This window comes from Rhinolophus sinicus, linkage group LG02 (assembly GCF_036562045.2).
Source record: "Rhinolophus sinicus isolate RSC01 linkage group LG02, ASM3656204v1, whole genome shotgun sequence".
Lineage (NCBI taxonomy): Eukaryota > Metazoa > Chordata > Mammalia > Chiroptera > Rhinolophidae > Rhinolophus > Rhinolophus sinicus.
The window spans coordinates 194,379,771-194,395,423 of NC_133752.1; the positions used below are offsets into that span (position 1 = coordinate 194,379,771).

Here is a 15,653-nt window from a genome sequence, read left to right on the forward strand (position 1 = left end):
TTGGCCTTGCTTTTCCCTTTCCTGGCTAACTCGTACTCTTTCTGTGCCTCCTCATCCTGGGCTCTCAGCCCCCCTGTGCACCCCCGTCCTGTATCTGCTGTCCCACCTATGCTTCCAGGGAAGATAAAACACCTATGCTAAGTGATTTATTTATAGTCACATAAATAGGAATGAGCGCGCAAGGGACCCTGGCAGCCTGGACACAGGGACACGGGGACAGGCTGGGCTTCTCCCTGGCAGGACAGAGGAAATTGAGACCTTGGGAGTGGCCTTATGTCTGGCAGGCCAGGGCCTTGGCACCCTGGCCCAGGGCCTCCCTGTTTTACGGGTGCTGTGGAGGTGGGGTGGGGTGGTGGATGTGGCTTATGGAGCAACCAGACGTCAATGGCTCCTGGATAATGTGCAGAGGTTGGATGTTTGGCCTGCCAGCTTCTAGGCCCAGGTCACATGCTTGGTGGGAAGGAATCAGTTTCGTCTTGTTTGGGGAGTGAGGGGCCTGAGGAGACCTCCATATTGCTGATGCCTGTCAGAGCTGCTCTGCCCCCTGCCTACAGGTGGCAAGGTCAGCCCTCCCATGCCTGCCCCCCCCACCCCCCACCCGTGTCACTCTTCCATAGATGTTCCCCCAGTTTTATACATAAGTCACACACTGGTCAAAAACCTTAGCTTCCACACTTTCCAGTTTTCTGAATTCAGCAGGTAACGTAACTTGGAGCCCCTCTGGCAACTGCATTATGGGGATAATACCTGGATCACCAGGTTGCTGTGAGGATGCAGTGAGATTCATCAAATACCTGGCTGCCCTCTTCAACCCCGGGGCCTTTCGGGGCTGATGTGAAGCATCACTGCTGGGAGAAGGCACCCCAGGGAGGTTGTTTCCCACGATGGCAGCATTAACAGGGGCCCTGGAAGGGACGAGGTGGCTGAGCTCCTAGGGCTATCGGGTGGGAGGCTGGCTCCTCCCCTGCCCCCAGGTGCAGGTGGGCCCTCACAGCCCCCTGGAAGGACTGAGAACCTGAGCACCTGGTTTTTGGACAGAACCTGACCTAGGTGGGCTCTTCTCATCCTTGCCCACTCCAAGGGTCTAGTGGTCTGGGCGGGCAAACACTAGACCTAGAGCTGGCTGGAGGCTAACAACTCCCTCCTTAGGCCTCCAAGTAAGAGGCTGTTCCTAAAAACACCGAGACCTGCTCTCCAGGTCTGCTTCCAGTCGTGGCTCACCACCTGTCAGTGGAGGGAGCTGGGGCAGTTCCCAACCTCCTGGAACCTGTTTCCAGTGTGGAAAGGGACCCGTGTGAGTGGGCAATCTGAGTTGTCCTGTGTTGATGGGATGGGTGGGAAGAAGGGGCCTGTGATGCTAACACCCACCCAGGGGTCAGGTGAGGATGAGTAATTGTTTCTTGAAGCCGACAGGAGCCGGTCACTCCCACTCTCTCCATCCTGAAAGGGGCCCAGACACAAAACAAGCAGAGCAAGCAGAAGGCTATTATATATCATGCTTTTAATACAAACTTAAAAAAATCTGGAACAATATAAACTGTACAGATTTGATCAATCTTTTTGTTTTGTTTTTAAACTAAATCTCTAAACACACCAATGTCCCATTCCAAAATATTGCACAACATTCTGAATACAAAATGCTTGATTGTATTCCTCCTTCACTAAAGAAAACAAATTCGTTGCCCTGCTCCCCCCAAGCCCCTCTCCACATTGCCTCAATGCCCCCTTCCCATCCACAGGGGTCCAACTAGAGAATCTATAGCTCACTGCATTGAGAAAAAGACATCATTCTGGACTAAAAGTTTACATTCTTTACAAGACGATCCACCTTTTGATTTGTTCCTGGAAAGAGGGGTAGATAGAGGATGGGAAAAGGGGAGAAATAGGGTTGATTCTCCTCTTTTTTATTTTAAAGTTTGTTTTTCCTGAAAAAATATCTGTTTCTCTCCTCTTTTTAAGAAAAAATCTTGAAAAGAAAAAAATTACATTTTTTACGTTAGAAATATACATATATTATATATCCCTCTTACATTTTACAAATGTAGCAAATTATTCAATACAAACAGACACCAAAAAATGTAAAAAATAAAAAAAAAGTTTTCCTACGAAACCAGGTAAATTAGTGCAGATTCTTTTTTCTTAAAAAAAATAAAATTGAAGCAAAAATGCCTAGATTTGAGACGAGATAGACCAAACTGGGCCTGAGAGCCCAGCACTGGAGTCATGCTCCTGAACACACACTTTTCTTCCTATTTCAAGACACTAAGGGGTTGGTCTCCCTCCCCCTCTCCCTATATGTGGTGAGGAACAAGCTGACCAGGTGTGGTGGGCACCTGTGTGTGGGAGGAGGGGCTGGAAGGGGGCATAAGGCAGCATCCAACCTTTCCCAGAGAGCAGCAATCTGCCCAGGCCTGTCACCTGTGTGGGAACTGAGGGCTAGGGAGAGGGTGGCCCAGACTGGGCTGGTGCCTGAGAAGTCTAGGGGGACAGGTGGTACTGGGCCGAGGAGTCAGGACATTGCCCCGCTAGGGGAGGTAGAGCTGGTGCCCAGTGCAGGGACAGGAGGCTGGCAGTGTCTGTCTGGGCTGGACCCACTGCCACAGCAGTTGCCCACTTTGGGTTGCTGGGGAGGATGGGGTGGGTGGCAAGGGCTTTGGTACTTTCCGGTGATGGGACCCTGATGCCATGTACCCCACTTGCCAAAGCATCATGGCGTGGAAGGTGGCTCACTAGGGTGGGGTGAGAGAAACAACTTCTCTTCTGGCAGAGGTGGGGAGGAAGTGCTCTTCTAGAATCCAGACACCCCGGCTGCGACGGCCAAGCCTAGCCTGCCCAGGAGACCACGCCTTGCGGCAATGAGGCCCACTGGGGTTGGGTTGGGCAGTGAGAGGGGATGGCAAGAGGTACCAAAAAGTTCTCAAGCGAAAGGGGCAGAAAAGTACTAAAATAACATCTACAACCGAAGGACCGAAGTCCCAACTCGAGGTTCCGGACTGCCCACGATAGGCACTGACGCAAACTCCGGCCCCCCCGGGTGTTCAGGTGAGCAGCTGCCACCCTGGGCTAAGGCCACACCACAGGAGGGTCTGAATCCAGGGACTTCTCTTAGGCATCAGAGGCTGGGTACGCCCTCGGCCCCTCACAGCTAACCCATCTTTTTTTTGGTCAAAAACAAACAAAAGTGCAGATGCCTCCGCAGTCTGGAAGCCAGTTCTTACGCAGTGCTTTCCCCTGGGCATGTCTTAGGCTCAGCCTGTTTCACCCCACCACGTGAACCACCCACAAAAGGACTGACAACCCACCCCGGCCCATTCTCCAACCTCACACAGAAATAAGCACTTGCTGTGACCCGGAATCACATCCAGAGGGGAAGTTTCACATGGCTTGGAATCCATTAAAACAGGACAGCAAACCATGCGTACACACATACCTCCCTGGCACCTGCCCCACCTCCCTACCCACAGCCTCAGGCCCAGGGAAGAAGGGGCTACAGGAGACAGGCCACGTGTGTCAACGGCTGGGTCTCCAAGGTCCTGATGATAGTCTGGCCCAGTGAGGATGGTGGCGTGGGGACACAGGACAGAAATGAAAGGAATCCGCTAGACAGAATGCTAACCTCCCTGGAGTTAGGCATCAACTCTGGGGGGAGGGTGTCAGGGGCCAGGCGGCAGTTCCCTGTGGCCCAGGCCTGAGAGGGAGTGGGGGCTGGGGTCAGACCTACTTAGGTGGCAGGGCCCAAGAAGGCCTGCTGAGGTTGGATGGCTTTGAGTGAGAGGATAGTTAGGTGACAGAGGCAGTGACAGGGGACAGACCCTCCCTGTTCTGGGGAGGGACAGGCCCCCGCTGTGGCTCTTCCTTCCCCGTTAGCTTGGACATACCAATCCTAAACCAGGCATGTGAAGGAGGGAGGGAGCAGGGAGCAGCAATTCACATCTGGACCATTCTTAGCACAGGAAACCACTAATTAAAGATGTTATATAGAAAACTACATGTAAAAAAAAAAAAGAAAAAAGAAAAAAATATAAAACCCAAACCAACCAAATAAATCAGAGGCAGGCAGGAAAATAGCAGGGGGGTTGAGTTACACACGGTTTGGTGCTTCGGGAGCCCCCTCCCACTGCATGCCTAGGCTGGATCTCTTTTCTAGAATCGAGAGTGAGAAGATTGGAAATCTTTTTGTATCATTTTCTTTTCCTCTTTTTTTGGCCTTTCCTTTCCTTTCTCTCTTCTGTGGTCTTGGGTGCTCCTGGCTCCGCGGGTAGGTGGCTGGTCAGTTGGCCAGCACGACAGGTTGGAACGGCTGGCTGGGATACTGCATGGTGTTCAGGTTGTAGCTGAGGCCGTCCACAAAGGGCGTCTTCTCCAGGAAGAGGCCGTTGGTGCCACCTCCAAACACCTGGGCCATGTCGAAGCTGCTACTGTTGCAGGTGCCAGCCCCACTGCCCTGGCCATCGGCCCCATCAAAGAAGAGGCTGGGAGAGCCACTGCCGTTGTACACGAACTCCTTGGCATTGGGCGAGAGCTGGGACTGAGAGGCCGGGCTGGCTGCGACGAAGTTCAGCGAATGCACAGACAAGGACAGGCTCTTCTGCTTCAGCAGGGTGTTGGTGGGTGAGCGGGCCACGTGAGGCTGCTGCTGTGGGGGCTGTTGGCCACTTGCCCCACTGCTGGCTACACCCCCGCCACTCGTGGCCCCACCGCCTTTCTTCATCTTGGTGGAGCCAAACTTGGTGGCAGCGAAGGAGGCGGTGGTGAAGGTGATGGGCTGGGCGGAGCGGGGAATGAAGGTGGGGCTGGGCGACTGACCAAAGGAGGGCGACGGGGAGTTGGACAGGGAGCTGTCCTGGCTGCCGATGGGCACGAACACCTGGGCGTCGGGGTTGAAGCTGCTCTTGATCTCCTTGTCCAGCTCTGAGGCGACACAGCCCTCGCTGTCGTCCAGGTACAGCACTTTCACAGCCCCCTTCTCACCGATCTGGTAGGACACCTCGAAAGGGTCGATCCACACGCTCAGCTCCTCAGGCACGTTGGCTCGCACGTCCTCCACGGCCAGGCCACTGCGCTTGGCGGCCAGTTCCACGACGGGGTCCACTAGCTCCCCAATGTGGACACAGCGAAAGCCAGAGCCCTTCAGGGGCCTGTCAGGGTACCAGTGGCCTTCGTACTTCTTTTTCAAAAGCCGCTCCAGCTCCTCCCCAAACAGGTCTGCCCGCCGCCGCGGCAGCTTGTTGTACAAGTAGGAGAGGATGAAATTCAGGGCCACTTTGATCTCTAGCTGCATGGTCCTTTCCTAGGCACAGAATCAGCGCAGGACACGTGCACAAGCCAAGGGCAGTGGCAGAGATGGGAAGTGGGCAGCCTCGGGCTCTAGGTGGCTCTGGGAAATGAGAGAGGGCATCATGAGAAGACATGCAGAAAGCCAACGTGGATCGATGGCAAAGCACAGACAGAAAAGCACCAACTTCAGCTCACATAGACCCAAGATCCCATTTCTGCTTCACTAGGGACTAGCTTAATGGTGTGACTGTGTGTGGGCAGGTCACCTTTTCTGAGCCTTAGTTTCATCAGCAACATGAGGCTACCACGAAGATTAGGTGAGTTCAAGAAGGTAAACCACCTCACGCTGTGCCTGGTATTTAGTAGGTACTTGATAAAATTAGCTATTATTTTTAAAGCAAGAGAGATGCTGTGGGATTGAGAATTCAGATCACTGTATGATTGATACGAAAAAAATCAAGCCCTAATTCAGCTGGAGAAGGGAAGGCTCCTACTAACTTATCTCTGCGGTACCTTGGTGAAATTGTGCTCCCAAACTGTCACAGGCCAAGACATGAGTTTAAAATCTTTAGTTTTCCTCCTCAAATGGACAGGGATACAGGTCACTAAACAAGAAGTAGCACTGCCAACTTTTCATGGGGGGGCCCGGACTCGTCACATCCAATTAGTCATCCTGGGCTCTCCGCGTGTGTATACACTCTGGCTCTCTGGGTATGCAGAAGCGATTTAACTGCACAGTGTAACCAAGGTAAGCACTGCCATCCAGACGGCTTCCAAGGATAGATGAGAGCATGATCGCCAGGGCAAAGTCCAGATCTGTCACCACCAGGGGCCTGGGCCAACAATGGAACACCTGACTGGGGGCTACCCCAGAGAAGTAGAGGAAAGGAGAGGGCTCGGAGGGTCCTGCTGGCCAACAAAACTTTCAGAGCAGTGCTAGTGTGGCCTGAGGGAATCTCTGTAGTTTCTGAAAAGGGTGAAGGTGAAGCGGGGGGCAGAGAGAAGAAATTTTCCATCACCCTGCAGCTTCCAGCTGGGGATCCATCATCACCCAGTCTCCCGGGGACTGTCTGACCACCTGTCCTTGGAACCGGATCAGATTTATCAAGTGTTTGGAGATCCCTGGAGAGGAGGCAGCCCAAGATAAACACTCAAATAGTTATTTTGGGATTCTCTCACAGCCAGATCACACAGAGGTCAAAAAGGTTTATTCCGGAGTTCTGGGCCAGCCTCATGTCTGAGGAAGATGATCTGTGAATCCTGAGAACCAGTGACCCTAATCTCACTTTCTCCAAAAGGGCAGCTCCAGGCTCACGCTGTGGGAGAACTGAACGGAAAAGGGCACCTCCGCAGGCCAAAAAGGCCAGAACGTGGTCCTAGCCAGATGTCTGGGTGAGACTGTGCTGCTGAGCTCAGCACAGAGATAAGACTGATCCATGATCTGTCAAGGGCATCTTCTGTCCTGTGATAGACCTGAGGCTGGAATTTGATTAAAATCCCTTTGGGGTTCAGCACAGTATCCAGCGGCTAATTCTAGGCTTGAGGATCTTGAGATTTCTGAATACCTGCCTCAATTCACTTCCCTGTAATTCTCAGGCCTAGGCCATGGCTCCTAGGGCCATTTTTAGGACGGAATCCTCAAGCAAAGCCCTCTGGGGTATCAGAGAAGATACACTGGGTCAATCTAGAGCATCATACACACTGGCTAGGTCTAGTCCTGCCGTCATTTCGGGTCTGAGCAGACAAGAGGGTCATGTGGGGAGGTGCCCTGAGAATGACCTCTCCCAAGCCCTCCACAGGGACACTCAGGATTCCCGAGACTCTTGTCTCTCCTCTAGCCCAGCCTCCAACACAGACTCAATCTCCAAGTTTCTTCAAATGTCTATTCATAGTCACCACAGATCAATTCCAGGGTCCTCCTCGGTTTAAAGAGAAGTAAGAAGAATGGTAAAGATAAGGGGTTTTCTGTTTATGAGGACTGGGTTCATTACCAGATGCAAAGCTACCCACCAGGACCTCAGGCTTCCCTTCAAGAATGGAGGTCGGTAAGGGCCACAGCCCACTATAGGTGTCCAACAGAGGAGACGAAAAAATTGTGAAGAAAGTTGGCACTGGTTCTCAAGAATGAGTCTGGAGTTAAAGACAGTGTTTTCAAAAGGTTTTTGAAAAGTAAAACAGACTTCAATATAACATATAACACTTCTCCCAAGGCGTCACGTGGCCTCTTGGTATGCTACCCAGACCCAAGGGCTCTTCCACCTTTCTAGGCTTCCTCAAACTTTGCTGCATTATTGCCTTCCAAGTTCACCTCCCCTGAACAGTTCAGCCTCAAAATGCGAGCATTTTCAATGCAGGCCAAAGTCATTGGGAAATAAGCCTCCCACCCCAAAATACAATAGAACCACTGTCATCAGCCCTGCCTAGCTAACCATTTTCTGCTGCATAAGCAGCTGAAGCTGCACACCAGTTTATACCTCACTGACGCTGCCGCACAAATAAGGAAGTATATAATGCCACCTTTGCCTCTTTAATTGGAGAACAGGCCAGGCCAGATGGCTGTGGGGTGGAACCTCACAAAAATGCTGGACAACCAGAATGAGACTTTCTGCTCTATCAGCTCAGGCTCTAATTTTGATTTCAAGAAGCTTATGGAACAGAGGATTAAAGCATTGGTGCTGCCTTGTCTTTAACTAAAGATAGAAGTGACCACTCAAATGAGTTTGTTCATTTTGTTTTTTTTAGGCGATGGACAAATTCTAGAGCTCATATATAAAATATTTATAGACTGTGTTAAGATTAGAAAGCTTAGAAATAACTACCCTTCAACAAGACAAGCAGATTTGAGTTAAGCAGGAGAGGACTCTTAAGATCTTTTCCAACCCTGACTCAGGCACAAAAGGCCAGAAAGGTGGCAAAAAGGAAAAAAAAAGGGTGTTTAACAAAAGCAAAATTGACCTTTTGTCAGTATACTAAAAAGTTGCAAATGTGAGGATAAATTGTCCAATTTTATTTAGAATTCTATTGTCCTTCACTTTCAGCAACGAAGTTAATCCTGGATTCAGATCCCTTCCAGGACCTGTGTTTTAAAGAGAAGTACTTAGGAGAAAGACAAAAATAAGAGGGAAAGGTGGCTGCAGTCAATGAATGATACGGAGATTCCAGAGAGAACTTCTAATAAAAACGCAAAGGAAGGTTTTTAAGAAGAAAAACAGTTATGTTTTAAAGGGGAAAAGAAGAAACAATGGCGAGGGAACCCATCCGGCCCCCAAACCATGAGTACCTATAAAAATACTCAGGCACCTCAAGCCTTAACACTCAAATCATCCTACACTCAAGCCTTACCAGATTCAAATGGGTATGAAATGAGGAGTCAGGAAGGAGGGGTCCTCAATTTTGACAAGGCTGGTAGGGGTCACAAACTGGGTGTTGGGGAGTGAGAGCCAGGCTCCAGCAGGATAGGGGACAGCCCCACCCGGTCCTGGAGGCAGCGGCCCAGACCGGCGGGTGTGGTTGAAAGGCTTCCAGGATTTGTGCAGACTGAATGTACCACCCCACCCAGAGTCTCACATCTCCCCTAAACACAGGCTGTGGCAGCCCAAATTTGGCTGCAAGGCTCCTTCCGAGTAAAAGAGACTTTTCTAGGTAACTCCAGGTTCCTCCGAAGCCAGGAGACTTGACTGAACCCCAACTTAAGTGGGGAGGCTGGAGTCGGAGTCACGCTCTGCACTTTGGGAATTGTAGTCCTCAGAAACCTCACTCTCGGGTTGGAGCAAGTGACCTACTTTCTCTGCACACTACATCTCCCTGCGTACTTTGCGAAGGCTCAGCGGGCGACTACGCATGCCCAGTAAAGGGAGCTGGCCGAGGGTCGGAGACCAAGGAAAAGTTTCCGATGCACATGCGCACTGTGTAGGACCCCCCCACCCACCCCCACCTAGTACATTTTATATAAATTCTACCCATAAGGCCTACTCCCCATATTTATCACCCCACCATGTCCATGTCGCGGTTTCTACAGAGGCTGAACTTTTTCTCCCTTTCTCTTCACCACCTCCCACGACTGAAATAAGGATCTGCTTCAAAATGAGTTTTTTTCTGGGTGAAGATGGTGGGCTGAATCGATAAGGTCACTTCCCACTCCCACCCCTGCCGCTTAATCTGTATTCTTTGGGCTTGGTGGTCTCCGTCTGGAGTTGCTGTAGGGACGGTGGATTCAAAAAGAGAAGAGCCTTTTCATTTAATGCCCAGCGGGCTAGGCTCCAGCACGGCAACAGCCAGGAACGGAAAGACAGGAATTAAACCCAGTTCTCCTGTCCTCTCGGCCAAAGAAATTCCCAGTTAAGCTTAGGGGAGGCAGCCGGGCCGACAATCAGAAGGCCGGACGCCAGCAGGGCGCAAGCCTCATCCCTCTTCTAATCCAAGTCCGAGTAACCAGACCCCGTGAGGGAAATGGGAAAAGGTTCCCGGGCAGGGAAGGAAAAACTGTACATCTGACACCTGAACATCATCTTCTAATACTTAAAATTGTTTGAGACGCCTCCCGCTGCAAGGCCTGCTCTATGACCAGACTTACCAGATCCTCGCCAAAGCTCCCCTACAGGGTGTTAAACCTCCCTAATCCTTTCCTCCCACACAAGCTTCTTTCTCCCACTGCTTAAGAGGGGGATGGGGGCAGGTGCCCACGAAAGCAGTAGGGGTGTTTTTCTGCTGGAAAATCAAAGATGAGGGACCCATGCAGAGTAGGATGGGAAGGGAGGAGAAAAGAAAGGTTAGAATGCTGAGCAGGCCCCCAAAAGCCCCTCTTCTGGCCTCCAAGTTGAAGACTGCTATGTGGGGTTCTGATTCCTCTGGGGGGGTGGGAAAAGGCCTGCCAGCTTCCCCTCCACTGTCTGCTCCCTCCTTCCCCTCCCTTTCTGGTCAAGGACACAGTCCATCCACTGCACAGCAGAAGCAGGAGTTTAGGAAAGGAAATAGGGCTCTTTCTCCCAGGCACCACACCAGGACCAACCACAACCCACTTATTGGTATTGCTGCTCTAGGGGTACTTTTTGTCGGCTCAGTTTTACCCGAAAACACTAAAGAGGATAAAGAGCTTAAGTCCAAATGGTGAATTCTGGCTCAGAGGTCAGAGGCCACCAGTGACCGGTGGAAAAGGGGGGTGTCCACCGTTCATCCCTCAAGCTTCAGAGGGCCCGAAATAAACCCTATTAATTATTACCACCCATTTTCCCGCACACGGGAAAAGAAGCAGAAAAACAAGGCTTGGATCCCTTTCCTTCCTCTGATTTATTTAATGGTGGTGAGAGTTATGTTTTTTGGGGGAACAAGGAAAACCTAGCGAGTCTCTAGGAAATGAAAAACTGAAGGAGGCGGACACGGGAGGAAATGCACCCCACCCAGGAGGGGGCCATACTTGGAAGAGGGAGAAAGGGTGGCTCTGGGGTACCCGAAAATGAGAGCGAGACTGAGGAGGGGAAATGGAGTACAGGGGGAAAGGGGGTTTCTCGAGGGGAGGTGGGAGGGGAAAGGGAAATGCTGGCCAGGTGTGGGGCGGGGGCGCGACAGCAACGTGGAGCGTCCAGCAAATGGAAGACCGGGAGTGGGGGAAGGCGTCGGGACTGTTGGGTCTCAGGGGGCCCGCCCGCCCGCATGCGCCCCCCCCTCACTCACTCGGGCCTCCGCAGCGGCTGGGCGGGCTGCCGGCCGCCGGACGGCTTCTTCCTCCAGGGTGGTCCTGTACGCGGCGCGGAGGTCTCTCTTCCTTCCTTCCCGGGCACCGCCCGGCCGGGGCCAATGTGCCTTTTCCTTAGGTGAGGGATGGGGCGAGTTGGAGGGGTTATAGGCTATGACTCGCGATAATAATTGTTTCAGCTTTTTGGAGATCGGGCTAGCGGCGGGGGATGGAGGGCGGGCAGGACCGCCGGCGGCGACGGCGCTGGGATGGCGGACCGGAGGGTAGCTCGCGTCGCGGTGCGGAGGACTGTCCGGGATGCGGCGGCGGGCGGTCCTGCCCTTCTAGCCTTACATCGCCCGAGCCACTTGCTGCTCTCCGCGGACGACCCGCACCTTCCCGCGCCCCGGCCCGAAGTGAGCAAAGTCAATGAAAAGTTTCACCCTTAGCAACCCTGCGCACGGATACGGTTTCCCCACCCCTGCGTGATGCGTCCCTCCGCCCTGCAGGGGCGGGGCCGGAGCTGTGCCGGGACTACTTCCGAGCCGGCGGGCCGCTTCACCTCTGGTGCTGTACGTCCCGCGGCTCTGCTCCGAATGCGGGGACGCCTGGCGACCCCCTCACCCCTGCCCTCCCCAGGTCTGCCCTTTCTCAACAGTCAGATCCCTACTCAAACGTCAGCAAGGCCGTCTACCCTCCCCATCACGGCGCCGCCTCGTAGTTATTTTCTTCACGTCCCAAACAGTTCAGAATTCGTGCTCCTGTAAAGTGTTTTCCTAGGTGCACAGCGAGCTCCGGGAGGGCAGGGGCCTGGACTGGGACCACGTTGCTCACTTTGGGTGGGTTGGATAAAGGGATGTCACGGGGAGGGGGAACTTTCTCGCTGTGTCTTCTGCTCTATACCTGCCCCGAATCGTTCCCAGGCCACCTCGGCGAGTCCCTCCGGCTCTAGGCGTCCAGCCATAGCCGCGGAGCTCGCATTGTCCCAGTTACGGTCTCTTCGCGGGTGGGGCAGCCGAGGGAACAACGTGAGCTCTGGAAACGTTTCGGACCTTTATCAACTCGTGTTGGCCAGAGTCCCGCGTGCCTCGTGCCTTGTCGGAGGACGCGTAATGTCGAAGGGAGGACAAGGGGGAAACCCGAGCTCTGGCGCGCTGAGCGGGAGGAAGGGAAGGCGAGGGAGAGACCAGGCAGCTAGGTAAAGAAGCCGAGCTCCATGTTAAGCTTCCACTCGCCGCCTCTGGCTCCCCGGTATCTCGCGGCGGGGCCTGGCCCCTCTGCGGACGCCCCCGTTCGCTCTCTCCGCTGGCCACCGCACACAGGACACTAGAAAGCCACATTTTTTTCTAGTAACAGCCTCCGCTGGCGGGGAGTACTGCCTGCCCGTGCCAGGGGCGCACGGCTCGCGCACCCGCCGGTCTCTCTGGCTGCGACGCCGGCATGCGGCGGGCCAGGTCCCCGCGCTCTAACCCCGTCTGGTCTCTGGCCACACGGGCTCACGGCCACTTTTTGACTGTGGGACGCGGAGTTAGGAGTGGGGAGGCCTGTGCCCAGGTGAGGTCACAAGCGGACTGGACTGTCAGGTGGCGAGGCCCGGGGCCCCTAGGAGCTAGCGCGTGGTTTCCCGTTCCTCCTATAATCGCCCATTCCCCAATTCTCTCCCCAACCCCGACCTTTATTCTCATTCCAGATCGCTCCAGCCCAACGGTCGTCACGAGGGGTGGCGAGATCCTCAAGTTTCCTGCTACGAACAGTTTGCATTTTTTTTTTTTTTGCCTTGATCACTCTTTTTGGCAAGGGCAGAGAGCAACGGTAGCGTGGGGGTTTAAATGCACTTTCCTTGACTGCAGCAGAGAAACGCCGGACTGGAGGGCAAACTCCACGGGCACAGGGAGGCGGGAGCCGGAGCCCGAGAGCCCCCATCCCCCACACTTGGAGCCCTTCAGCCCCTGGGGCACCTCCAGGGACTACTTGCCTTCTGCGTCAGCGAGTGGCAGAGCGTCACATACACGCCCCCTCCGCCATGTCCCAGTCCTTCCCCCTTCCTCCCCTCCTCTCCTCCAGCGCGTTCCACCCCGGCAAAGACCCGGCGGACTCACAGGGTAGTAGAGCACTGAAGAGCTAAAAATATAACCGATGTTAGCAACAGCCTTCCCATTGGTCGGGGAAAGGGGAGAGGCGGCATCTGATTGGGCTTTCGATCCAACCACTAGGACTAAGCTTGGACAGGAGCGGAGCAGGCCCTTGGGAGAGCGAGCGTTTGCGCAGTGGGGCTTTGCAAGGGATACTGGTATTTGTAGTAATCTGTTAGAGGCAGCCATGGAAATACTAGGCGGGTTTGAATCCCAATATTGCCACCAACCATGTTATCTTGATTTAATGGCAACCAAGCTCTTTACATAATCAAACCTTTCTCATCCTGCAAGTGAGCATCGTGTGGGGATTAAACTTGATACAATAGGTAAAGCCTGGCTCAAATAGTTGCTATTAATTTAAAGGTAACCATTCTGGCCAAATTACATACATCCTACATATCCTCTTCTCAGTCCAGAGTGCATTCCCCAATAAGAAACCTTGCAAGACAGAACGATGAAAAAGGTGAGGATGAGCTGAAAGGAATTCTCCTAAGATATCTCAGGAGGGGCGGGGAGGATGGAGTCCATATAAGCACGTAAAAGATAGCCAACACCCACCGTTAAGTGCAGGCTGCGGGCGGAGGAATCCCTGGACAGAAGGCGATGAATTTGTGTTCGGGCTTTTATTCGAATCTCCCCTACAGTGCTGGAAACACGGCAGCCCTGAGCAACATCACTATAAAAAAACTGAGAAATCCAGCCTCTTTAGCAAGTGGGCGCCCGCGGTAAAGGGTTCGCATCTAAATAGGAAGATAAAATAGAGGGTGAAAAGGTAATCACCCTTCTTAACTGCTGATGTCTCCATTTATAATGTGATGAGGACGTTTTTTCTCTCCCCACCATAATTCCATCTTGCCAGGGCTTAATTGTGACCGGAATCCCCCTACTCAAGCATTCCAGAGTCCCTTCCCATTTTGAATAATCATTCATGAAAGGTACACACCACGTTTTAAAAACTTCAGAAGTAAGCTTGTGAGGAGGGGAAAGGGTGGGGGCAGCTCTCGTCTGAAAGCAAGTTATGACAGATGTTTTGTTAATGGGACAAGTCAGGTTGGTCATAATTAGTCCCAATTAACTCTCCCGGGTGAGTCACTCTCATATACACATGCTAGGGTGAGAAATTTTGTAGTTTCTTTTAAGTTATCCAAGAAAACAGGTCCTCAATTTGATTCTTCAGATCCACTGCTCCAGTTGGGCAGGAGCAAAGAGCCACAGCAGAAACTGGCTTTGGAGGTGATTGGATGCCAACGGCAATTGATTTGCTGTTTATTCATCACAACTGATATGAGTGAATTCTAGTAAAGAAGTTAAGTGATCTAACCTGTCTTTTGCTAAGACATTAAAACTACAGTGTTCAAAGCAATTAACATTTCAGACTTGGTAGTGGTGGATAGGCCAGTGGGGATAAAATTGGTAAGTAACTGAATAACTGGGAAAACGGGAATAGCAATCTTTTTTTTAAGGCAGGAAAATTCCAACCAAGGCAAAAGATCTTTCACCTATATGTCCTCGCTTCCAACTACTATTAAAGAGCTACAGGTCAGAACACTGACATATAGTCTCTGAAATTTAGGCAATTCAGTTTGATTCCCTGGGAAGTTAGTTTTCTTAATTCAGAAGATGCTGAATGCAGGCCAAGGTCCACATCTGGTAGTGTATTGTCTTGGCACAGACTGACACATTAAACATTTTAAAATGAGTTGACAACATTTAAAAATTGGGAGGTTGCACAAAAATCTTAATTCACCACTTGTCCTAAATTCAAAAGGTCTGGTAACACTGGGCATTCAAGCTGGCAATTGTTTGGAGTTCAATAGCAGCCATTTCCTTTAAGGCAGGGCCTGGGTGCTCTCTGGTTCCCAAGGTCCCCACACTCGCTATTGTCTCCCAGACAAGAAGCCCAAGGGTCACATACCACTTATCGTTATGTTTGGGCTATTCTCACACCCCTCCCTTTTCAACCAATTACATTACTCACCCAGACTCCTGAGTTTGTGACCCTGTTTTCCTTTCAATGTAATATTGACTGGCTGCCTGTTACGGAATGTGCACTGTACTGGGGAGGCAAAAAGAGCTCAAGGATCTTACGATCTAGTTTATTGATTTTAAACTCTGGGTTGTGATTCATGAATGGGTCATAAAATCACTTGGTTTAATAGATTTCAGCCATAATCTTTAGAATAGAATGGAATAAAATGAAAACATTGGAGTGCAATACACATAGGAAATAGTTTCATGAAACTTGTGCTGTATGTATGTACTAGGAATGAAAATAGTCCAAGTGAGGCATATTGTTGTGGGTATGGGTGCTTCTGGAAGCATTCACAACATGTCAGGAGCTTCAAAGGAAGAGGTACCAAGTTGGTTGGTTGATGGGAAGGTGGAAGGGTATTTCAAAGGAAAACAGAGTCAAGATGACAGGGAGTGTTGTGTCCCTTAACTGCTTGATTCAGAGCAGAGAGAGGAAGCAGAGGAAAACCTGGGGGTAGGGGAGACAGGGAACCATTTGGAGGACCTTCAATGCCAGGACTTAAATGTTTCTCTGTGAAGTAGGGATCCACTGTAAAAGA

General features: G+C 51.8%; 1 protein-coding gene across 1 annotated transcript; it reads right to left on the reverse strand.

Annotated features, from left to right (window-relative positions):
* Nucleotides 1-1,482: 1,482 nt before the first annotated feature.
* Nucleotides 1,483-12,605, reverse strand: TOB2 (transducer of ERBB2, 2). The gene is made up of 2 exons (XM_019734523.2): nucleotides 10,948-12,605; nucleotides 1,483-5,377 (listed from the first exon to the last, which is right to left on the reverse strand). The coding sequence occupies exon 2, from the start codon at nucleotides 5,279-5,281 to the stop codon at nucleotides 4,271-4,273; it is 1,011 nt and encodes a 336-aa protein (XP_019590082.1). The 5' UTR covers nucleotides 5,282-5,377; nucleotides 10,948-12,605; the 3' UTR covers nucleotides 1,483-4,270.
* Between the last annotated feature and the right edge of the window lie 3,048 nt (nucleotides 12,606-15,653).

What these genes read in the sequence shown, in the direction of transcription:
- TOB2 (XM_019734523.2), bottom strand. Translation starts at nt 5,281, where the DNA reads ATGCAGCTAGAGATCAAAGTGGCCCTGAATTTCATCCTCTCCTACTTG.